The sequence below is a fragment of the Bombus affinis genome, chromosome 15, assembly GCF_024516045.1.
Source record: "Bombus affinis isolate iyBomAffi1 chromosome 15, iyBomAffi1.2, whole genome shotgun sequence".
NCBI lineage: Eukaryota > Metazoa > Arthropoda > Insecta > Hymenoptera > Apidae > Bombus > Bombus affinis.
The window spans coordinates 911,086-938,643 of NC_066358.1; the positions used below are offsets into that span (position 1 = coordinate 911,086).

General features: G+C 29.9%; 2 protein-coding genes across 6 annotated transcripts in view; one reads left to right on the forward strand and one right to left on the reverse strand.

Moving 5' to 3' along the window:
- The window catches only part of LOC126925022 (octopamine receptor beta-2R-like), a 543,796-nt gene that overhangs the window by 310,716 nt on the left and 205,522 nt on the right, over window positions 1-27,558 (forward strand). The gene's annotated exons all lie outside the window — the stretch shown is intronic.
- Window positions 2,959-20,558, reverse strand: LOC126925021 (facilitated trehalose transporter Tret1-like). Its single transcript, XM_050740125.1, has 7 exons — window positions 20,450-20,558; window positions 19,317-19,555; window positions 17,409-17,662; window positions 14,421-14,623; window positions 11,711-11,909; window positions 8,539-8,827; window positions 2,959-3,800 (listed from the first exon to the last, which is right to left on the reverse strand). The coding sequence occupies exons 2-7, from the start codon at window positions 19,387-19,389 to the stop codon at window positions 3,403-3,405; spliced, it is 1,416 nt and encodes a 471-aa protein (XP_050596082.1). The 5' UTR covers window positions 19,390-19,555; window positions 20,450-20,558; the 3' UTR covers window positions 2,959-3,402.

The following is a 27,558-nucleotide window of genomic DNA, read 5'->3' on the forward strand; positions in this document are numbered from 1 at the left end:
AATAGCATGAAATGTCTTGGATTAATGAAAGAAAATTTGAATATATTTTAGAAATACAACTGTATTAGAATGATTCATTAAATGCTTAAAAGTACAATAAGCTGAAAAACAATTGTAAGAGTTAACCTTTTTACCCTCGAAATCGATATTGTGTATACGCAATTGTATTTGTATATGCTACTAATTAACTAAAGGGGAAATGTAAACTGTGTCCAATAAAACTCATTTTAAAATATAATACATTACGTCTCTCTCACGAAGCCATTCGAAAAATTTGTTTCTATTATGAATATCACACAAGAAATCATTTTTCTCAGAGAGTTAAAAGAATCGACCTTGAAAGGAATAAATAGTAATGGCATAATAAAAATTCACGTAATAATGCTTCAAAATATAATTAAATTTCACTTTATATAAAATAACACCTAAGTTTTAAAACAATAATAAAGCATTCATTTCTTTAGATTTTGAAAAATTTAATATTTTGCTTGTATTGGAAAAGGTGAATAGAAAATAAGGATAGAAAAGGCGTATATATGAGAGAAATAGAAGGCTATTGAAAGAAAACATAAAAGGAATGGGACGTAAAAATTTGGAGTCATGTTGCAGTCAAAGTTCTATGTGCCATTGCATATCAACATTTATTTGCCATTCGTACCATTCTATGAGTATAAATATATTTATGGTTTGAATAAAGTCATCTATTGCATTCAATGTCTTTGTCAGCAAATTTATACTTATCCCGCAACTTATAGATCAGTAAATTCAATTTTCAAATTATATAGAGTACAAATTAATTACAGTTTCTGGTACTTGCAATTTGTATTATAAATTCAATCTTTATAAGCTATACTATATCGTAAGTAATACTATACTTTTTATAAATAATAATAACAAAAATTAATCTATTAATTGTACGATTAAAGTCACCAGCCATTATTTCAAACGAAACATTTTCCAATTCATATTTCCTTTTTACAAAAATAGTTTCATTCTCAGTTCCTTTTACTCGCTTATACATTTCGAAGAGACTGACGGAACATATAGATTTCGACGTAAAACTTGCGTCTCATATCGTCAATTACAGGCGTCGGGGGTAAATATAAAAGGGGCGCTTAATGAAATCGTTCAGCGACTCGAACGATCGCCTTCGCTGTGTTATTTTTGTCAAAAGGTTGCACGAGGATTCGTTGCATCTGTTTGCAATATATCAGATCCGAAACAAAATACGTCCGCGAATCTTCTTTGGCGTCTTTTTGGACGACGGCCAACAAACGCAAGCCATTCCATTCGATACAGAGCCCGATAAGTGTTCTCGTTAACCTATTGAGACCGTACGACTGACAAACTCGAGACCAGGAATCGAGAATATCACAATTCGAAATTAACCGTTGAATACGTAGTTGAATCTACTATTAGTTGAAATATATGTACTGCCTGATTGTTGTTAGACTGTGGGTTGTTATGTATTTACAAAAAATGTAAAAGCACAACAATACATAGAATGTGTATACAATACTAATACTAATGGAAAATATATAAGGTGTACGATGTAAGGATCAACATTTTTGTAGATACCTATTTTTCTGTCCTATGAAGCGTTCGAGCCACATTGATCAACTTTATAAGTTGGAAAGTACAGAAAAATAATGATGTGACAAACACTATTTTTTAAATTTACCTTGTCATTTATTATTATTTGTGTTAACCTTTTTCACAGTGTAAATTTATGAAAATAAGTTATTTGTTTCTTGAAAATTAAACATTAATGGTGTATTTGTATAATGAAATTAAGAAACTTAACAAAAGGTTAAGTTGATCAGTTTGGCTCTTGAGAGCCTTATATAATAACAAAAAATTTGATTATCTCTCAAGATGAAATTCTATTTTCATTTATATCAATCAATTATTATATAATAACAAAATCAATCTTTTTACAATTCTAAATAATGCGCTGAACAAAAGAACGAAACTGAAAGATGAAAATGAAAGTTGAGTTTATTATCCATTACAATATGTTAATGTTGGACAAGAAATTCGAGAATTTATCAGAAATATTTTTTACGGATTGTTTAATTTACTAGTTTTCGATAAAATTATTGTATCGAATAGAAAGTCATTTTCGTTTATTTTCTCGTATTACAATTTACATTATCGGTACTTTCTGTTATTATCATTATTTCGTAGTATTGGCGTCGCAATTAATTAAAGAAAAAACTGAACGAGTTTACGTTGAACCGAACCGTATAATTTGAATAAATTCTATGAAGAAATCCAACAATGGCAAGTTACAATTACAAGCAAACAAGCAAATAATTGCTTGCAAGTTTTACGATTCAGCAGCGTTCAAAGTAACGGTATGTAGTTCCATCAGTTTGAAACGTTTTACGGCTTGAAGTGTAGAAACTAGAGAAAATACAATAAAAATGACGGGAATTGTTTACGTCATGCGTATTATCAACACTTCCACAGTATTTCTGCTATTTCTTGCTAGTTTATGTGCAAATGCTTTTAACACTTTACCGAATTTATTGCCGAAAGTTTCGTAAAGGTAAGATTGAGTTAATATATCTTTTTGTGCCAAAGGAGGCAGATAAGTAATTTAGGTCGCCATTAATTATATGTCTTTCTGGATGAAAGTTCAGTAAAATTTAGTGAAAAAAAGGAATAGAAAGAGATAGATATATTTTTTTATTAAAATTGTATAGATACTGTTACAACGAAAGGAAGCAAAAATGAAGAAAAAATTGGGTAATTTGGATCATAGAAAATAGAGAAATATTATGTTAATTAATATTATACATTGAAATTGCTTCAAGCGCTTATAAAAGGTATAAAAATGGTAGAATTATATATTTTTAGCAATTTTTACGAAATAAAAAAATTAAATTATCGTTGGCCACGAGTAAGTAAATTGGAAGTGTAAAAGGCATGAAAAAATAATCCGAGAGTGTCAAATTAAACAGTAACGTCTTCGCGGTTTATTTGAACCAATAATTATTATGTGTCCATTATACATATTTTTTTATAAAGCAATCACCAGACTACGAATGTTTATGCATTTATAGGAAATCCGAAGATGCAGTAATACATATAATATATAAATATGTATAAAAATATCCGAAGTATAGTACTCATAATAATATCTAATGGGTGAAATAAATCTATTGAGTTCCGTTTCTTCAATTGTGTTCCTAAAACTGTAAAACTGGATAAAAAATCCGCAATCCATCTCTATTTGCTTTAATTACAAAATGTCTTTAAAGATAGTTAAAAACGCGTAATTTCTTGACCGAATCTGAATAAAGTACAAAAAAGGCGGGTTATCATCTTGTTCAAGATTCAAAATACGAAATACCACTGAAAGAAATCCTAATTGTAATAAAAATTAGAGAACAACTGTCAGGTTCTCGCTAGTTCTCTGTTAGACTCGATACGAAAGTTTTCTTGGATTTCTATTAGACTTTTGCCAGTGTTGTCTTTAGCCACGATGGCACAGAATAGGCCTGTTAACCAGCATATGGCGGCAGAAAGCCACATGACTTTCGTACCACCTAGGGAAATGATCATTTCGTCGAAAGTCAGTGTGGCCATCAGCGAGATTAACCATCCGAAAGCAACTGCAACGGAGACCACTGGTGTCTTCAGTTGTTCCGGAAGCGTGTCGCCTAACAGAGACCAGGAAATTGGTCCAAGACCTAGATTGAACGAGGCAAAAATCAGAGTGATCCATGTGGGCGACATCCAGAAGTAAATGTCGTCATTTTCGGGGTCAGCGTCGCGTAGGCTAAAGAACCAACCTGGAATAGACAGAAGAAAGGATGTAAAAAGTAACGAGATATCGATTGGTAATTTAATGTTGATTGTAGATTGCTTGTTACGGTTCGTTCAATCAGGCTGAGCTAAATTAAATACATTTGATCGCTTTATATAATACAACTGTATATATACAAAAAGCAATGTATATACAAATACTCTTATTTTCCACTGAACCATTTCTTTAGCAGATCATACATTTAATTTCTACGGTATCAATATTTTGTAATCATATGAAATTTAATATATAAAATTTAATATATGGTCGTAATTAATCAATATATAAATCATATAAGAAATATAACGGTGTACAAATATATTTCTTAATTGCCATATATAGTGGCGGACAAAGAAAACTTTGAAATTGACACAGTATAAATTTTAGCAATTTTTGTACTATAAATTTGTTACCATATTGGGAACAGTCATCCATTTTACAGTAGGTATGTACTATATTTATTCATTAACCATATTAAATATAAATTCATGTTGTAAAATCATGGTGTTTATTTATACTTCCTGTTTTATAAACTTTCTTTTGTCCGCCATTATAGTATGCATAGTGTGGCAGAGCGCGTGATGTAATTAACCAAGAGATTATTTTAGATGTAAAAGTAAGTGGAAAATTTGAAATAAAAATGGTTCATTCGTTTTAAGATTTCAAACTGGAAAACTTGTCAAATACGTATGAACGTTGTCGGATTTGATTGAACGCAATTATACAATCGGAAGGAGGTTACTCTATATGCAAAAATAAATCGAAGACATAGAATAAAATTTTAGTATTTAAGTCTCATTTTCAAGAAAATCGAGCTCGAAAATTCTTCAAATACTAATTTCTATTAAGCGTGGCCAAGCTCGATTTTTTCGAAAATAAAGCATCAACCAAAGAGAGTTTGTTCTACATTTTTTATTTACTTTTGAATGTACAATAACCTTCTCCGATTATAACACATATCCTGTCATATCCTGTATGGCACATTATGGATTTAAAAAATATATATAATACCAATACGTGTTTTAAATACTAAAATCTAACTCGTTGATTGTTTTTTGTTGAATCGTGTTGACAAGTTGAATTGAGAAGAAGTATCATTTAACTGCTTCATGATTTGCTATACTATGAACATATTCTAAACTTATGATATACGTGTATTATAACTATTTCTTTAAACAATCAATGGGTTTCCTCCTACGTGGATCTAAACTGTTGATTGTTGTTTATCGAACGTTTATAAGTCCCCAATTAAGTGCAAATAATATTATAACCAATATCTCATTTTTTATTTTTATAAAATTAATGGGCTTTTTGTTGAAAATAACAACGTGAGTTCTCGCTCGCCATCTATATGCTGACGGCTAGTTACAAAAGGAGTAACTAGAAGTTGTTCCTAGACACGGTCGATAGACCTGATCGATAGTTTTAGGACCTCTCTTGCCTTTTTTCTTTCATTCGTTTGTGACCCTTCTAAGTGTGTGCAATAAAGGTTTTTCTGCTCCGAGAAGTGTGGATTTATTATCTATATAACATAATAATAACTAACGCGATCCTACCTCTAAAACATAAAATAACAACACTTTTCCTTATACTGATTGTTGGGTATATTTATTATCTATTGAAATATGCAGGATGATGCCAGACATTTGGTACAACTGGGCGACTCTACGTGAAAAAAGAAGTCGAAAATACTCGAAAATATAGAATACAATTTTTTCATATATTGTTTCGTCTTCAAGAAAATAGAGTTTGAAGATCTAATGAATAAACTTAAATTGGGCTAATTTGGACTGAACAGAAGTAAATAATCAACGTAATATTGTTGACTTATTTTTTTACGTAAATTCATCCACCTACTCGGTTGTACTACCGTCTGACCTTATTCTGTACGCGTAGATTACGGAATTCGGAAATATGGTGATGTATAACGATTGAATTGAATGTAGACAACGTCGAATAAAAGATATTCCTTTTTGGAAAGAATGAATATTTTTACCCCGATTTTAAATTGTTGTAAGTTCTTTAACACGTTAATGAGTTGCGGCGAGGGTAAAACATACAATATATGGTTATCCAAAGAATATTTTTTTTAAATGGATGTCTTCATCAACATGTAGGTGTTTGATCATATACTTTGTATATTTGAATTGTGTGTAAAGAATGGTCAATTAATCTTAAAAAATTAATACAAATATTTAAGATTTTCGAAAATAATGTAATATTTTGTTTTCTAAATCTGTAATTGTGTTTAAGCAAAAGATTCTATTGTTTCCAATATTTAATTACAAAAGAGTACAATCTTGAACCATCACTTTAAATACCATTCCTGTTAAGAATTATATTCATCATTTTAAATATTCTGAACAAATTTTATAGCATACACAAAATAAGAGCATAACACAAAAGAATGAAAACGTATAATAAATATATTATATAATGGATACAAAAGCAACACAGAATACGGTTGTTGTTCAATGTCAGAGTTGAAATACGTTTTTTCTTTTAAATTTTCTATGAACGAATGAACCAACAATCGATACACGGTCTATTTTAATTTCTTAATACGCGTTGTGTAGCTTGCTCCGGAAGTATTGCAGAAGAGATCGTATTTTAAGCTGGACCGAAGCCAGCCAGCATCATAGATGCGACCATTGAACGAGTCAATTTTTCTTAAGAAACTCCATCAGCTATGAATAAATAAAATCACGCGGAACAATATTTATCAGTTGTATATTTATACCAAATAGACTAAAACGATTTAAACGAAATTGTACAAGTACGTAATAAGCATCGATTATTCAAGGCAACTATTACTAATTAAATCACGCATCGGTCTAATTAATTTAGAACAAGTAATAATTATAGAATCGATCGGTGAAAATAACGTAGTGTGAATATGATTCATTCGGCCTTATATTATTCAGAGTTCCATTCGTGTTTTGATATATATCGAAAATTTCTCAATTATTCAATGAAAAGAATGACATATTTGATTCAATAAATTTAGATGATTCTTTCAGTTCGACATTTATTTACGATATAATATCGTATTGATAAAGCGTAATTGCATCCAATGAAAATAAAATTAATATATAAAATAACGTCGAAAATTCTACATTATTAATTTATAAATTATCTTTTATTTATCAAAAATATAACAAATTATATTATCAAGTAGAATATTTTACTCTAAAAGGGGTAAGTATACACTGTGCAATAATTCATGGTATAGGTATAGTTACGGAAATATGTTTCAAATGTTTCAAAATAAGAATAGTAAGAATAATTAGAATATCAAAAATGACAAAATTGTGTTGGAGGTTACGTTTTTGACAAAATCATGTTTCAAAGGCAATGTCACTTTACTACAGCCAAATAAATAGATATATTTTCTAAATCTCTCTCGAGTCAGAAATAAGAAAAAACAAATAAAAAATATACAGGGCACATAACTTTATCACCTGAAATATTTCCGTTGTAATACAACATTTGAAAAAATGTTTTCTACAAAAGTTGCATAGTTTGACAAGCAGCAATGTATGGTAAAAATAGTTTTATTGTGTTGAAAAAAATTAATAAGAAAAAAGATCAACTTAGTTTTTTTTTTAAATAGAATGTTACATTTTGTTTATTTGCAAATGATAGCCATTTTGAAGATAAATTCAACAACCTATGTGTAACACTCAGTACTTTAGTGTCAGCGAATGTTATATATACAATTTCTATTTAATTTCATATACATATAGTTTCTATTTAACTTGTGGTAGCAACGGTAGTCAGCAGTGGCAGTTCTGCTACTTTAAAAGCCAGAAGGTTATACCAAAATGAAGTACATATTTGTGAAACGCCGACTTTAATGCAATGTGCGTGATGTGGCGAATATTTTTGTTTCAAATTCAAATAATTTTATGAGGAATATGATTATTGTAACAATTACAAACAATGATTTTTATTATTTTTGTCGTTTGCTACCTAAGTAACTCTTTGGTATCTAAAAATATACAAAACGAAAATGCAAATATTTATTCATTTCATTAATGGAACTGTTATTACTGTTATAATTAAACTTAATATTAATAATTTTCATGTAGATGAACTTCACGAAGTTATTTACAGGTATGAAGAGAGAGCAGATAGAAGAGGGTAGATAGAAGTATTTCAGCATGTATAGCAAGAAAAAATTTTGTTAGCAGATGTTGGGGGAGATTAACTCGAAAATAATGGATGTTTCAAAATCTTTTTTTTTAATTTAGTAAATAGAAGAAAACAATGTAATTCCTGTTTAAACTCTCTTTAACTATTTCTCACCGTTTTTCAGATACTTCTCGAAAGTTCGAAAGAAATTCAGAATTTCCTTTTTTTGTAAAATATCTTAAGAACGGTGAAAGATATCTAAGGAGAATTTAGGCAATTATTTTATTGTATTTACTAAATTAAACGTAAGTAGTAAATTTCGAGTTACTTCAATAATTTATCTTATGTATAAAGATAATAAAAAATATTATTTATCTAAGTGAAATAACAATAAAAATTAATTAATTACAACAAAAGAAGAATCAAAGTCCCGAAAAATTATCCCTCTGAATGAAATATCATGAATGGAATTACAATTATAAAGTAGTGCTAGTAGATTATGATATTTCGAGTAGCATGCATTACAAAATGCTGTTCTATCAAGGATATTTCCGATTTCGCTACATCATGCATTTGAGAATGGTATTTACCTAGCAGTATAAGGAACAATCCCATGAGAAGGGAGGAGAGGGTGAGGAGAATTCGACGTCCAAGTACGTCGACGAGGAACGCAGCCAAGAGAGATACCAATATTTGAACGGCACCGATGACCAACGTCTGTTCGCTTCCGGTTAGTTCACCGGAACCGCTGGTGTCGAAGAGGATCAGGGCGTAGAAAATCATCATGTTGACGCCACACAAGTGTTGAGCCAGGATTACTCCAAAGCAAGTTGCGATGGAACGAAGTACTCGGCGATTTCTTACCAACTTCAAGCTAAACTGATATATCGAAAAAATCAGGTAATAATTACTTAATAATTAAGCACAGAATTTAAAAATAATTCAAATCTTAGCATCGGAAATAGCGAGTGGTGTTATGCTCGAGTATATTTGGATATTAATTTACATGAGTAAAATGATTCATTATTATGAACTGAAATTAAAAGATTACAAAAAATATATGAATAACTGATCTAGGAATTTGAGAGAGCAAGATATTGTAAAAATTGAGTCGCATAAATATATATCTTATTTAGATTAGAAAATCTTCTATTGTTTGAGATTAATATACAAAGTCAGTCTTAAAATATCAACTATTTTTGTGACATATCCAATAATCTAAGAAAAAGATACTTGACATAATAATTAATTAGCCATGATTTGCATTTTCAATAAAAAGTTAAGATCAACCTGATTTTTTTAAATAGCACTGTGTATTTGGGAAATGGATAGGATTGTAGCTGACGCCAAGTGGAATTCATCGATCTACTACACTATGACTTTCACGTGACCTCGACTTCAGAAACATTGGCTTAAATAAAATAATTTTCTATATTAGCGTTTCTATTCATTGAATTAAAGTTTCTGAAGTCAAGATCATGTGAAGGTCATAGCGCAGTACATCGTTGAATTCATCTTGGTGTTAGCTACAACTCTATCAAATCACAAATACATAGTGCAATTTGCAAAAATCGAGATGACTGACTTTTTATTAGAAAAGAAAATTTTGGAAAACATTTTTTATTGTAACTTGTAGCCAAGTCGAAGCTAATTAACTTTTCTTTCAGAGACATTTTTTTGTTAAATTATAGGAAATGCGACAAAAACCTGGTATGTATTCTTAACACTTTGACTGCTACGTTGATCATATATGGCCGGCCATGGTTTCTCCTGTGACGCCACAGTGATCATTGATGACTGAAGCGCTTGAACTTCTTACAATTGTAAAAATTGAATGAAAATCGAATATAACCGATAAATAGAAGATGCTTTGAAATAAAAAGTGCCCCATTAAACAATTAAACATTTTTATTAAAACATCAATAAAAAAAAAAAATGAGAACAAATCTTGCATCTCACAGTGCACTGTGTTAAAGCACTTTAAATATAAATGTGGCTCATCAATACAATCTGGACAATAGATGGTCACCTTTTTGGTCCGATTCTTAGCAATTTTTGATCCTAATTGTTTAAAATTTTTTTTATAGCACTTTGCAAAATTTTCGTGTCAGTTACCCTTGCCCTTCTTTCTTCTGCATTTCGTATCGCAACACTTGCCGAATAAGTATATTTGACGGCTCTGGTGAATGGCACTGTGTAACATGCATTGCGAGTGCCATTCTAAAAGCTGACACCTTGATTTTTGTTCTTGTTGCTTGTTTATACAGTATCATTGCGCTTGAAATTGATGTATTTAACAATAACTCTAAAGCTAATTTCATATACCACTTGAGAGTTCTTCTATATGATGTAGAATATGTTATCATTTGATCTGATAAATCTATAGCACATTTTCATCTGTTGTAATCTACTACTACCATTAGTTTATTACAAACATAATTTTTTTTGCGGACCTCTACCATTTCAGCCGAATGTTTCGTCGAAATCATAAAAATGTCACGCTTGTCTCTCTACCTTGCTATTATATATAGAAAGAGCAAATACTGTTTACTAATATCTTCTACACGTTTCAACAATATATTCTGGACGTTTTGCTTACGACGAAATAACGAATGCGAATAGCTTATTGAAATAAACGAAGCCTTATTATAATATGTCGCTATCAATTGTTACCAAGGTGCCACGGTGGTCACCCGTGATCACCAATAAGATAAACGGTCCATTAGGAAAGAGTGTTGTCTTACATTATGAATTTATTATTATTTTGCCATTATATGCTTTGAATAATAAAAATACTCCCGTGGCGTCCTAAGCGAAATATGTGATTTCGGCGTGGCAGTCAAAGTGACTGTATATCTTGTCAGAAATAAACAAGTGTTTGGTACATATCGTATATACAATAGTTAATCATGAAAGTCTATATATATTTACCGAATTTTGCGTATCTCATTTATCAAAGGAACTAAAAAACTGCTGACGATAATTAATATTGGTACTTTCGACAATATTATTTATAATTACATATCAATACAATTATCATTAATGTATGTCTGAAAGCAATTAGACAAGCTAACACATTTACCTCGCAAAAATGTTAGGATGAAACTACATCAGAAATGTTGTGTTGTAAAATATTTAATAGACCTTTACAATAAAAGTTATACATGCCCTGTCTTACGATTCCTTTAACGTATTAGGTTGTGATATTAAAAATTTGTATTTGTTTCAATTAACACCAAGGGCATAGCAAGCACTATTGACATTGACTTACAATATATTAATATAATATTAAGCTGATTTGTATGAGTTCATGTAAATAGAACAGATGTAAGTAATATCTGTAACATCGTATCTTATATTCTTTTACTTTGTCGTTTTTAATATAGGTGAAAATAAATAAATTGCGTTACCTTTTAACAATACGTGTTGTAATATGCCAAACAAATTTATAGAACTGACATTTTTATCATAAATTTCAATACTGTATATAGATTTTTAACTAATTGTATATACATTGTGGTTTATGGAATCGCTAAAATAGTCGCAAATGTAATAAAGTCAAATAACAAAATATTTCTATCAAATAATGTTATTGTAATGTGTTAATAATGTATTAAAATTTATTATTTCTAAAAAAAAAAATTTAGTCGAGGAACGGATTGTGCCTATTTTCAACATTCCACAAAAAGTAGATCTCAATCTATTTCATTTGTTATTCCACAAAATGATTGGCTTACATAAGAAGAAATCGATTGTTTGTACCTTTTTCGAGCTAGTCGCAAGAATGAGACGCTTCGTTTCGCTGATTTCGTGCTGGACATCGTAAGTATCGCCGCGATACCATCTCAAGGATTTTTCTGCATTGATCTCGTCGTTCCTCGACAAATAGTAGAGCGGACTCTCAGGTAATAATTTTACTGGCGCGATCGAAAGACACGCGAGCCCACAAATTGCGCTGTACCTTTACGAGAAAAAGAATTAATTTACATGTAGTTCTCAGAGAAATCGAACCGCTCAGATCAACCTTGATTTAATAAAACATGTCCCGATTGAGAGGAAGAAATCTTGGATTTTTTGAAGAACTAATTTGAAAGAAACAAGAAGAATTTATTTCTAATATTTTTATTATTGTTCTTGTGAATATACAATGGCTCGCAAAAGTATTTAAACATTGACAAAAACTTCTATGAATATACTACGTATGTTACACAAATCATTTTTAAATTTCACTTAACGTAGCATTGTAATAAGATACGACTATCATAATTATCGGTAAAATTTGAAACCAATGTGAACATGTATATTGAAATTGTAAAATATTTATTGGAAGCATACGCAATGCAGAAATTCTCGAAGTATTTAAACAATCAATTATTCAATAAATTAATACGACACAATATTTAATGGAATCATCTGTAACACTTATTATGTGTTTAAGATGTCTGATGCATTTTCATGTAGTATACTAATTTTTTACTAAATATATGTTTGTAGTAAATATTTTGTAACTCCTGTAAACATTTTCAAATTTGAGCAATATGCTTATGCTAGTTGTCTCACATTATAACGTTAAAAAATGCTAAAAGTAACCGGAGTGCTAGTAACCGGAGTTGTTAATGCAACTTTAAACCGACAATTAAAAAGAAACCTTAAAAATGTTTTATTTAACACTCACAATTATATACATAAAAGTTTTGTATGTTAATTGTTCCAAACCTTTCTTGAGTCACTATATAAATTTGAACAAAATAGTTAGTGTAGTAGAATTATGGACACATTTTTAACAAAGTCACGTTCTAAAGATTCGACATTGATTAATTAATCGATTCGTTCATAGGTAATTAGTATTTTAGTTTACAAAAATTATTATTACTGAAATATTTACTGTGCTAGATATATTAATTGTATTTCAACCAACAAAAAGATAATATTAAAATGGATTATTTGACGAATTAATTAATCCTAATAATCATTATCAGGAAACAGACAATTAACTATTCATTTTTAGTAAAAAGAGGTTAAGAAATTAGTTTTTTTTGTGCAGTAACGTATATAAGTTTTCGACAAACCGATTTTTTTTAGAATTTTTAATATTTGAAATAATTGAAGAATAATTATTAACAGTTTCTATTAATAATATGCCAATTCTCTGATATTCATAATGAAATGCAAACATTTAGTATGAAGTATTAACTTCAACATGATTTCCTTGTTTATTTTCTCAATAAAAACAAGTTTCTGTAAAATAATTTATATATTTTTGTGATTTATAAATATCTTATATATTTTAACGAATCAATTGATGTATAATATGTTATATCCCGAGCTAATAAAGTTATTCTTATGGTGTTTTGTGACTAAATTGCATAAATCGTGAAAAATAATTTGCATGAATAAACTTTAAAACGAATAATAAAGAAAACAAAAAATCAATTAACATTTTTTAAGCTCGTTCATCTTACAGTCATATATTTTTAAAGGTTTTTAAATATCAGATATTACGAAAATACTACACTTCCGAAACAACGTTGACCAGTAAAGCATAGCATAATTCGCATAATCGTGCGTTATATAATCTTGCAACTTAGGCTTCGATTTAATTAAACTTTGTCAATTAAAATCGCGAATAAACCACTTAATTTTACTTATCGCAGTGTTAAATTGAGGCAAAATGAAATTGCATCAATGTTACACAACTAACTACGTTGGAACGAGTTTTCATAAAATAGGTGAAAATAAACTTGTTGTAAAAAATATTGATATAAAAGGAGTAAAACACTTTTGAATCATATAGCATTGCAGAGAATTAATTCTACCTCTGGCAATAAGTTTTCAAGCAAACGTAACAACATTGAACTAACTAAATCTACTGAAATTTGTGTATGATAAATATAAAGTTTATGTATATGAAATATAAAATAGAACGATATGAAAATAAAACATGTAGGAAAGTTAACTCAGTGATATGAAATAAAAAAATCACGATTTTCATTTATCTTTCAATAGAAAATAGTAAACAAACAAAATATTATTGAGGAAAAAAGTAATTCTGAATAGAGTTTTCGTTCGTGATATACAATAATCATTTGAAGACGTGCCAGGTTTTATTAACAATTATTTTCTTCTTGGTAATAAATGAAAATTTTGATTATTTGTTTTGTTGACCGATTAAAGTTCTCCCGCATTTTAGGTTTATACCATCAAATTTTACATTTTATACACAAATTTTAGTATTTTTGGTTTACAAGTAGGTACTATCGCGTGTGATCGAAACTCTATTGCCAGGGATAGTGCACTGTTGAAAAATTTATGAATCAGCATAGTGACACAAATGTAATAACAAGCATGGATATAAAAAATTACTGATAAATGAAATGTAACGATATCATAAATTTAAAAAAAGAATTATGCTAATTATAAAAGTATCACATTTTTTTTATTACAGATAAAATATTGTGTAATATTCGTATACCTCCACACAGTTTCAACTTCAGTGATTGCGTGAGCTACGTAGAAAGCGTACATCACACCACAGTTAATAAGAAGTTGAAAGAACGCGAGCAAACGCCCTCGAGTTTCTTTGCTTGCTATTTCGGCCACGTATATCGGCGTTAGAACACAGAATACACCGCCACAGATGCCACAAATAAATCTTCCAATAAGGAATAATACCACCTAGAAACATAATTTTATTAATATTGCAAACGTAATATCCCAAAAAATTTGAAAGAAAAATATTATTTTATTGCGAGTTATCAAAAAGAATGATAAAACAAAGGATTTGGTGTACACATCTTCAGTGGTGTATGTACTTCGAAATCTTTTTGCAATGAGTAACCTTACGGAAGTAAAACATTTGTTTATTGAGAATTGAATATTATTCGTATACATATCGAATGAAATCAAGAAATTAAAAATGAGTTGAGCTTAGTTTAGCCTCTAAGAGGCTGATATATGAAATATGTACAAAATATAGTTTCAGTTAAATAGACACAAGTACCTATTCATATGCTTTCCACTGCCTATGCAGTATTCCATTTTATATAGTATAGTTTTTATTCTTTCTTATCACTAAATTATTCCTGTATGTTTAGCAATTACTTTTATTTTGAACAAATTAAAAAGTTATTTAATTCTTCAATTTAAATTATTGTAAAATATACAACTCGTATAGTTGGAGTAATAATTAAAATACTGTAGTATGGTTATTCATTAAGAATAATGTAGTATCGGAAAAGGATAGGATTAGGATAATTTAGATTTGTAAAATTCTCCTAATACTATTTATTTAAGATAAATAAAAATAACAGAGATTAATTGGACAGAGAACGATAAATGTTCACCTTGAACTAAACGCAAAAATCTTATTCTACTCAAATCATTCTCGCAACTCTATAACTCTAACAACTCGATCTCTTTACAACGCTAGCAACTCTACAACCCCGCAACTCTCACTGACTCTCTCAACTCTACAACTCTAGTCTTCGGCTTCTGCACTCGCACGCTCCCGCTTCTCAACTCACACTGTACGCCTTTTGCATTCGTTCTCGCCGGCATCTCAGCTAACACTGCCTTTAGCGTCTCTTTGTCTTTTTCCGTCCTATCGGACACGTGTCCCGAAACGCCCGTGGCCAGGGTCACGCATACCCTTTCCACGAAACTATCCACTTGAAAGGACCGACGACACATTGATGTACCCGACGATGTCGTGGCTCTCATGACATTGTTTACGGTTCGGCCGATATCTTAGGCCTTTTGTCCACGATACTACAATAATTATAATTCGCCATTGATATATACGTTACGTTGCTATGATTATGTTATTTTAAGTATACTATTGGCGCAATTGTGTTTTTGTTCTTGTGCGTCCCGAAGAAATAATTTATGTTAGAAGATATTTATATAATATTATATGATATAATACAAGATATTAATTTAACATTAAACCTATTATTTTTCTCCTTTTATTTCATGTAAATATACACGTATACGTAATTTTTTTAAATATTATATTTGATATCTCTTAATTTCTTTTTCCTTATTAAAAATGAAAATAAATAAATTGTGTTACATTTCAAAAATATGTATCTTAATGTGTCAAAGAATTCGCAGAGCTTACGTTTTTTTATAATATTTTATATTTGAGGACTATATTATTTGTTAGTAAATTATTATGCAAGAGGACGTAGATAATGGAATTTACAAAATAGAATCTTACATACATATTTACACAAAATGTCTTTAATTTATAGTATAAACAGTACCAGGTAGATATGATTCGAAATAGTACGAAAATCAGGAATTGCTAAATTGCGTTGAAAACTTCACTTTTAAGAAAATTGAGATCGAAAATTTCGAGTACACGTGAATGTGCCAAATTTTCTACTAGATAAAAGTGAACAATCGGCAAGAGGTTATTTTACATGTGAAAATAAATCAAAAACATAGAATAAAATTGTTTTATTTAGAGTTATGTTTTAGAAAAAAAGTGTACACGTCCCTGACAAAGTTTCGTGTTACTTGACAAAATCGACTTTTTCCAAAACGAAACTTGAAACGAAAAAATGTCATTCTACATTTTCGACTTTTTTTCGATTTGTAAAATAATCTGCCAATTGTCTACTCCCATTCAGTGAAGAATTCAAATACAGGTACATTTGACAAGTCTCCAAAATATATCTTTTATTTGATTGATTTTCATCTTATTTTAAACTATAGAATTTCCTTAACTACATTCGTGTCATAAATTGTGGTCCACTCTATAGATATTTTCTTTTTGAAACATATCTTTCGAGCTAAAATTTAGCAGGTAGATTTCATTATGAACCCTTAACTTTTATAAAACTCGGAAAATTCTAAAACGCAGTAGTGACAGATAGTTCTCTTTGTTATAATAATTATTATTATATCGGATGTGTCTAATTCGCCGTCCGTATACGTTCGTATATACACGAACAAACCAAAGTCTTCAAAATAAATGAAAATGGTTGTACTGCACTATCTGTACAATGTACACATTGGTCTTCTGATCAATTTGATTTCCTCGCCCGACTTCTTGCGACTAAGGATAGGTTTTTCGAACGAACGATTATTTCATTTATTAATTGTTCCTTTAGTTTCATGACGTAGAATATAAAAATATGTTTCAGAAATTATCTGATTAATTCAACAAATTTTGGAATAAGCTACAATAGTTTTCTTCTAAATTCCTTTTTCCTTCTTATAAAGAAGCCATTTTATTTTCTTGTTTTAATTTTCTATTTATTGATACGAATTTTTAATAAGAGCCTATCCAAGAAACAGTAAAAATTTGTTAAATCCGTGTCCATTACGTACAATGTGCATCACAAAACTGATCGGCCGAATACGCATCTAGTATAATAATATATATTATACTATATATCATATATAATAAAGGAAGCTTTATTGCACTTTTGAAATGAGATCATCGTACACTAACCTTCTGTCCACGATGGCTGATTATTAGAATCCATGTGAGAAGAAGAACCGGCATCGTCCAGAACATGATTTTCGTTCTAGAGACTCGTCCTGCAATAAACATCATCGATATCGCTCCTATACAGATGCCACCATTTAAAATGCCTCCGATCAATCCGATTTCAGTTGCAGTGGCATCGAAATAATTCCTCAGTACAACACTAGCCTTTGAATTCCAACCTAGTGAGATGCCAAGCGCAAAACCACCCAGGGACGCTGAAATTTTACCAAAAAACACAATTTTCAACTCTCTCATTCCCCTTTTCTCTTTTCTTTCGTCCCTTAAGTTTTCTTTCCTTTCTTCCATTTGTTTTCCCGTTCATCGCGCTAATTATGTGTTTTGCGGTTAATTTACTCGCGAATCTTGACGGGGACCGCACTCGTAAAAGAAAAATGTGTTCTTTTTATCATTTTTAATTTTTCTACAGTCGAGGAGAAAAGGGAAAATTGGATAACGAGCACCGTGGGTTTTGTGCACGCGTGTTCCTTTGTTGACAAAGTCGGTTGTATCTGACGGACGTTAGGTGGTTAAGCATATACAGTTGTTCTCATGCATATGTTAAGTTTATGCGTGATGAGCAGATTGCGGATGTTTATGTATTTATGCAAAATTTACTAAAATTATATAAATGTCACAAAATGCATGTAATGTGAAAAATATATGGAATATTTAAGGCAAATTATTCGTAATAATAATTGTTATTAAATGAAGCGAATATTTATTTAGGTGCTATTATTTTAGTTAAGTCTACAAGAATATGAATTTGCATAATTCTCTGCAGTATAGTAACGAACTTGGAAGTCGTCTAGTATAAGTATGATAATGAGCTATTTAGTTAGCATGAGTTAAACTGTGAAATATGGAATTTCTTGTATTAAATATTAGAACAGACGATTCAATTAAGAAAACCGATTTATTAGTGGAAGATAAAGGAACATCTTATTCTTTATATAGCTTTTTTTACCAGAAAGTTTCAAAAGAAAATACGAACAGCTTTTTACAAATATTTACATTACTATTCATATCGTAACATACAATAGTAGATTTCAAGGAAATGAAAAACCAAAAACATAATTTGAACCACGAATAAAAAAGTTGTATTGTACAAGTTGAAAAATATTATAAAATAAAATGTACAATAAGATATTGCAATAAAATAATTATGTGTTTAATATAAGATCTTTATGAATTTCTCTAGCAAGACCAAATATATTTTTTTAAAAATGATCTTTCCTTATTCTTCAATCTGATGAATCGTTTTACAAGTTACAGATTCTGTTATTTGTAATTCACAGACATGTGTCCATAGAGGCTTCTATATAAAGGTATAATATACAAAGTACCACAATTGTGATAAGTAAACAAATGAGGTATATCAAAATATATGCCAACACGTAGTTAGGTACCATATTGTGTGAATTCTTAAAATATCTATATAAAAATAAGAAAGAACTTAATTCTGATAATAAATAATTTAATCATTTGTTCCTATCGTTATTTTTTCGTCTATTCCAAAATCTTTAATACAACTGTTAGACAGAGTATTTAAAAGTTTACTAACAAGTACGTACAATCAAAAATTGGAGAAAACAATACTTTCAACCTCTTTTATAATTTTTATAAGAAATATAAAAGCTATAAATAGTTAATAATACAAATAAATCTAGATAAAGAATTAACAACTACATTTGTATTGTGAAATTTAAAGAATTATTTATTGTTTCGACAAATCAAATCAAGAAAACTAACTTTCAATGATTTAAAACAAATTTCTTACAATTTTAATAGATGATCGAAAGCTTCTTTAATTTAAAAGATTGTTATATTAGGAATTTGAATTTGACAAAGATGAAAAAGAGGTTAGCTCACCTACGAAGGCTCCGAGATATTGGTTTAATTTTCGGATCTCGACCAGGTTGTCGTTGATCGATGCGGTGGTCATGATCTGTTGAGAATGATATTTCTTTTTAAATAATTTTGCGTCGTCGACGATGGAAAAACAAGTCGGCTCTATGAAATGAGATCGTGGTCGAGCCGAGTTCCGATTTCGACGTGGCACAATATCGACTTGGGATCTCGTAAAATCAATCGTAGTCGCCGTTCGTTTTCTGAAACAAAACATAAATCGTGTTATGCCATTTGATCGAAGATTTAATCAGGGTTATATACTCGTGAGCAACAGTTTCTTCCGAAATATTTCAATAGTTCTTTTTCTTTTAATAACAGTATTTATTTACCATTTATACTTTATTAGTACATTAATATTTCGTCAATACTTTCTTAGAGAAAGTTCTATTTTTTCTTATTATAGCCACTCAAATGAGATTAGACTCCATCGAGGTTAATTGTTGATTTTCGAAAAATTAAACCGTTAACATACAAATGTACATACATAGAAGTTCATAGAAACTTACAAATTATAATATAGTATGACATATTTCTTATATTTTTTATATTGATTTGTTATGTTTTAGTATTTCTGTCATTGTCCTTCATTGTATTTTTTTCATTTTTTCTGGAAGGCAAAAGTATAAGTCTTTTCTTAAATCATCATCGACATTTCAATAAATTTTATAAAATTCTTCATCTAATATATTATCAATCTCTTTCGCAGGATATTTATTGCTTGTGGAAATTTCTATAAATAATTTCATACGCTCTTTACAATTATTCTTTTGTATTCTTTATGGGTATATATTATATTATATTATATGTATATACTTTTCAGATCCATATATGTTTCTCATATACTTTTATATTATATATACATATATTATTTAATTATCTTATGATATATATGTATATATAATATTATTTTTATATTACTTCCTCTTTGTTATACTATTTATGCATTTGAAAATATATTTATATTTGTTTACTTCAAACTTCTATTTGAAAATTTCTTTCTATTATTGTTATATATTTACTGTTTATTATTCCTGAATAACAATTGTGTATACTAGTGATATTGAACATGTGTAATAAAAAGATTCCATATTTACCCGATTATTTTGAAGATTTGTGTACGGAGATTCGTTTCGGTGCCTTTTAATAATTCGCAATATGGGACGTTTCATTCGAAAACAAAACGGTTTCAGAGATAATTATAATGATCAACAGTCGTAGAATTTATCACGTGATACTCGCGCGTTTGTATTATATGCGTACACACATATTAAAATTAACTGTGCTTATGCGTATAATTCATTAAAATTTATTTTGAAATTGATCGCCACTCCACAGTCCCACGTACGCGCGTGAGAACTCCATTAAAATTTATGTCAATGTCAAAACCCTACTCTACACAATTAACAAATACTACGCATTGCGTTGCTTGTATGCTTTTACAACGCAAGCGGAAAATTTATCGCTGACGATCGGATTTTTAAATTTTTAATCAACTTTGTTACAAATGATGCTAAACGAAAGATGTGCATTCAGTTAAAAGAGCGCTGGAACGTTTAACCTTGCATAATTATTTTATCAAATGTGGAAATATTATTTATAATTATCTTAAATTTTAGTGAGTAAATTTATATTGTATTTGTTTGATTTATGGCGTTTTATGTAGGGTGTTACGTTCAGTTCTAAATAATATAAATGTAATTCTGTCAAGTCGCTCATGATCTTAGTAATCAATGCGACTATAGATCTGAAATAAAAAAAATTCTAGACAATGTCGTTCTTTGAGATAAATTTTTAGACACGGTTTTAAGAAAAGGGTACTATTTATCTATTGCGATATACAGAACGCGACAAAACAAAAAATTACTCTACATAAAAAGGTAAGTTGAAAAACCAAAATAAAATTTTGCCATTCGGAGCGTCGTTTTCAAGAAAATCGAATTTGAATACTCATTAAGTACATACGAATTTGAACAATCACGATTAAATCTGCATGGCATGACATGGGGTATTCTGCATGACAAAATAAGTCGAAAATGTACAATACAATTCCCTTATTCATAAGATCACATTTCCTAAAGAATCAGTATACGCGTTGTCAATGAACTTTCGAATTTGGCTTTAAACTAAACAATTGTATACTACATTGTACTGTATACTACATTAATTATGTTTACATATAGAATAATCTCTTGCCTGACTATATCACGCACGTGATATAATCTTGATACATCTAGTATTGTGTTTTGTAATATATATTGTTATTTATTTATTTCACATACGGGGGATTTTTATTTCATTAGTATACAAAGGTTAATGTAAAATACGTAGAAAAATATAAGTGTATAAAAAAAGATGTTTAAACATAAGATTTATGAAACTTTATGAATGGAATCCGGAATATATGAGTAGAACCAAAGAAAAAATCCAATACATTGCCAAATGTATTTACGACATTGCAGTTGTGATTAAATGACAATAAAATATAATCTTCAGTCTACACAAGCATTTTTAATCCATCTCTTATCAATACGTTTTTATTAGTTTTTAATTTTTAAATTATTTATATATGTAATTGGACAGTTCTATTCTCGAAAAGTGTCAATATAGCATTAGTAAAACATATAGTAAAACATAAGAAGAATGCATTAATTTCCGAATTATTAAAATTAAATAAAACTATATACACATGCCATAATACAAGGTAATTAGTGAGAGAAAGATTAGTGAATGATTATTGTTAATACATTTCAGTCAAACGGTTATTGAAAACCATTTTCATTAAGCGTTAGTATACAAAATTACATAAAAAGAGGAAAAAGAGTTTTGTTATAATTCATTTGGTATATTTCTCACAGCTGCAACTATGTCTAAAAATTCACCTTCCTGCAGCGTAGAGTATATAACTAAGATAAGTCATATTTATTTTCCGGTTGCAAATCTCGTTTTTTTTTCAAAAGTACTTTACACAAACTGTTACTAACAACACATATATATTACGCAAATGAATATTATTATAATTTCGTATAACAATATTTTTTAACATACATAAATTGTCCTACAGCTGTGTATCAATAGATATATATTATATCAATACAGGGTGTCTCAGTATTAACGGTACAACCGTGGAGGAGATGATTGCACATGAGGAAATAAGTCGAAAATATAGAATACGTTTTTTACATTTGAGGCTTTGTTTTCGGGAAAATCGATATTGAATTTCCTCCGACTACGCATGCACTTCACCAAGTCGTGGTTCAATGGAACACGATACAAACTATATCCGTAGGTTTATGAATAATAATAAAATATGTCATTCTTAAGATTTACTTTTTTAATGGAAATATTTTTTAAAGTGCTGGCCATCATACTGCATACACAGGTGTGCTCTCCGAATTACATTTGATACGGTAACTTGGTATCCGCGATCACCGGATTTGCCACCCTTTGATTTTTATCTATGGGGTCATATTAAATCAACAGTTTATTCCGAAGACAACAAAAGTCTCCCACAATTAAAAGCGAGGACCATTTTGGCCTACGAAGGACGAAAAACCAAAAATACGTAGAAAAGCGTGCATGAAAATTTAATTCGGAGAATGTAGTTGTGTATGTAGTATGGTGGCCAGCATTTTCAACAATTTTTCCATTAATGAAATAAATCTTAAGAGTTCATGCTTTATTATTACTCATAAATTAACGACGTATAGTTTGTATCGTGATCCACGATAATAATCACGATAAGAGTAATCCAGGTTTAACCACGACATAGTCAAGTGCATGCATAGTCGGAGGAAATTCAAAGTTGACTTCCTCAAAAATGAAGCTTCAAATGAAAAAAATTTATTACATATCTCCGACTTATTTTCTAATGTACCTCCACATTTGTACCATCAATACTGGGACACCGTGTATATTATCAACTAAGATGGTTGAAAAGTGATTAGTTCGATTAAAATATTTCAAGTAAATATCTTTACTGAAGGAGATGGTTAACTGCATTTTTATTGTGTTTGTTATTACTTTTTCATTGTTTTCATGGAGCTGAAGTTAATTTTTAATTATTGCTGTACAATCTATTGTGACCTCTGATTCAATGTTTTAGGTTTTTTTAAAGAATAAAATGGATGCGAGTACTATATCTTACTTCTTACAAAAAAGTGAAAGAGACGCAAGGTAGATAAACGTAATATGACCATTAAATTATTTACCTAATATCTTTTTATGAAGAATAATGAAAGGATTCGATTCATGCAAAAATAAAATATATTTTATTTGTTTTATAATAATTATGCAATTACACGATGCATATACAACTTTACATTTGTAAAAATATTCTGTTTAAACCATTCCTGTTTCTTCTAACAATATCCTACTATTGTACCGTTCGCTGTGCTTAATCCGCGAAGGGGAGTCACGAACGACAAAGAAAATGATTTTTATTTTATTAGTGATCCAAAAGATATAAATCTTTCTGAATAATTCGATGTAAACTTTTTAAATTCCGAGTACAAGAGGCACATAATTTTTAATTTTTTTAATTGATTGAAATAAATCTCTGCTCCATTTTCATCCATTTTTATACATCGTTTTAAAATCTAAAATAGCAAATCAAATACAACTTTTTACAATGATTCTTAACACATTATCAGAACTTATGAAAGGAAAAACTTTGGGAACCCAGGTTGAAAAAATCAATGTTCATAGTTTTTCAATAACACTTTATTCAAAATTCAAAATATAATTATTTTTCTAAAAAATTTAAACAAACATTATGTTTCCAATTTATTCACTGTTGCATATTAACTAAGTACTTAGCCAACGAAAATTTAATTAAAAGAGCTTCAGTGATTTGGAAGAAAATGGGTCATGTAGCAAGAAATTTTCCTATGTTAGCTGGTTATGTGTTCCCTTAACGTACGCCTCTCTAATGTTACATAAGATGAAAGCTTCGGTTTTTGCAAGAAAAAATGCACAGATGCAACCTTCTACAAAATATATTTATTTAATACAAATTATTTTGTCTTATAGTAAAAACATCTCATTACGTTGATAAAGTGTTCAAGTTTTTAAACAATTTATAATATTTACTATCCTACGTTCATCTTAGAAACGCTTAAAACTCTAAAGGGTAGTTAGGTTATCGAGCTTTCTTCGTTTGCACAGAAACAGTTCATGCGAGAGGAAATAGAAGATTGGCAAGCAATTGGATTACCAATTACTCTGCGCAGCATTTCCGTGTACGGCCTATAGTTTACAAGCAATTAAGTGGGCCGCACAACAGTAAATGCAAACCCTTGATTATACTCCATTTATCAACGCTGTGCTCTTAACCAGAACCCATCAAGTCGTAGGTGTGCTCTCAATTGGCTCACTGGATGCAGAAGGATTACGCTTGCCATCAGGATGGCCAATTATGTCGTCAGACTGACCACGTAGGTACTACGAACGTATCAACTCTGATTGAGACATGTCTGATAAAGACCGTTTTCTATCGATTTTCTCAAATTAGTTTGATCTTCAAATGTTGATTTTAGAATCTACAACCTAGGTACATTATTGTTATGACATTTCATCTATTTATTTAATTTTCTTAGAAAGTAAATAATTTGCATTCGTTAATTATTTAGTAATCTCCGGAATTTTTAATATCTTTATCTTCTTTTCCTTTCATTTTTAATTAGATTAAACCGCTGTGAGTTAATAATAGATTTATCTTTTGAAGTGAAACGTAACAGTTTGTTGCGAATCTATTAATTTCTAAGGATATTTCCAAATTTTCCTACGTTCCGTTTCTAATTTTTAAATTAGAAGAAATTGTTGCATATTAACACTAAAGCTATGTCGCTAATCTCCTATAATCAGAATTTTAATTGCTTAAGAAAGACAAAGATTGTAACACATTATAGTTTCTCAATTTAATCTGAAATTTAAAAATTCATAACCGTTACATCTCATTTAATTTTAATAAAATAATATAGTGCAGTAAACTAAAATGTAATAAATACAAATACATGAATATAAACATAAGAGTTATAAAGGGCTAATTAATATAACTAATTACATAGTATTTTAAATCTCGGATGCCTTTTATCATATAGACTAATTTTCCTCAAACAAATTCTGAAACTTTCCCAATCAGTTATTTTTATTTTTATCGCAATTCACATTTTTTATATCAAGAATAGAATAAAGTATATTCATATTATTCAAATACACAAGCGGAGCATAAATGTTTTTGCTCTTCTAACGTTCTAACTTATAAGTTGCTCCGTTCCATCCTGTTGTCGCTTTGAGCCATCAAATAAAGCCGTGTCGACGCAACCAATTTTCGCATCAGTGCCACTTCAAGATTATCGGTGCAAGAAGGCAATTTTATACCGGACGTCAGGCTATTTCTATGTGTTGTCTGCAAAGTCGCGCGGCACCTGACGAAAAAGAACGCTTTAACCTTTAGGATTACTTTATCAATATACTCTTCAAAACAGACATTTGCTTGAATAACGAACGAGCTTCTCGATATTTTTGGCAAAGTAAATTCAATAAAAATATGTAAATAAGAAAATTATATTTCTTTTATGCTTATATAGGTTGTAAAATCTTTCTGTAATATCGTGCAACTTCAAAACAATATATATAGATTGCCATTCACAAGTATCAAAACATTCATTTGTTATGTTTATTCAAAGACTCTAACAAAGTTTATTGTTGAAAATGACAACGTGAGTTCATGATCGCCCTCCACATGCGGATGCGCTAGTTACAAAAGGCAGTAACTAGAAGATTGTTTTAGATGCAATCGATAGACTCGATCGATATTTTTAGATGCTCATTTTTTTCCTCTAGTTTGTGTAAGCACGTGCAATAAAGGCTTTTTCGGCTCAGAACGGTGTGATAGATTTATCCGTGCAATATTGTAATACTAACTAATGTGATCCTACCTCTGAACATAAAAATAACAACATTTATTTTACTTAATATACTCTATTATAAGATACATATTGCGCGAATGGTATATTAGATTTACAAACTTGATAATTGGCCTCTAAATACAGCATTACAAAATATTTCTAAAATATAAAATCATTATAAGGGAAAAGAGACAAATGTTTCGCTATCTGAGAATTCACTTAGTTTGATAATCATGACTTTCTATTAGTTGCTTCCAAATGTTGGGAAATTGAACAAAAATATTTACATATTAAACTAAATTTCACGTAATGATTTCTACAGAATAGCCGTACGATTAAACATACATATATATATATATATATATATATATATATATATATATAGTATCGTGGGCAAAAAGGCCTAAGATATCGGCCGAACCATAAACAATGTCGCGAGAGCCGCGGCATTGTCGGGTTCATCAATGTGTCGTCGGTCCTTTTAAGTGAATAGTTTCGTGGAAAAGGCCTGCATGGCCACGGGCGTTTGCGGAACATGTGCGCGATAGAGCGGGAAAAGACAAAGGAATGCTAAAGACAGTGTTAGTCAGTTGAGAAGTCGGACACAGTGTTAGTTGAGAAGCGAGAGTGAGCGAATGCAGAAGCCGGAGAGTGTGAATCGGGAAGTCGAGAGCCGAGTATGATAATAAGACGTGCGACAATATTGTAATCAGTTCGTTGTTTTGAATATTATTTATTAAACCAAAACATCATTACTTGTCCGTCCTCTAAAGACCCGTTTAAGTTACTACATATATATGTCGGAGATGAAAGGATACCGAAGCCTTTCCTTTGGAACCTTGGGAAAATCCCTTAACATTATAATCTAGATTCTAATCATAGCCGTAATTAAGCAATTGTCGTCATTCAATCCGATTGTATTTGTTCGAGATTTGTGATAATAAGCTTAGGTTCGAGGCGACAACTAGTCGCCGAACGTAGCCGCGGTCAAGGGATAAACGCTTTGTCTAACAAAGGTATGGGGTAATAGTATAGCTTTCCTCGTTTTATAACTTATTGACTATTTCTGAGATTTGGGGACCGCGGCGTTGTTCCGCTAACAGTCAATCTTCGGAGATTTCGGTCAGATTGATTTCTTTCTCTGTAACTTTGTTGATCGTACGGTGATCCGAGTCTACGGGATTCCGCAAAAAGAAGTCTACGTGGGCCATTCGTTTGTCTTCCCGATACATAATGTCAAAGGTAAAAGTTTGTAGGTAAGCATACCACCTGTAAACCCTGTCATTTAAATATAC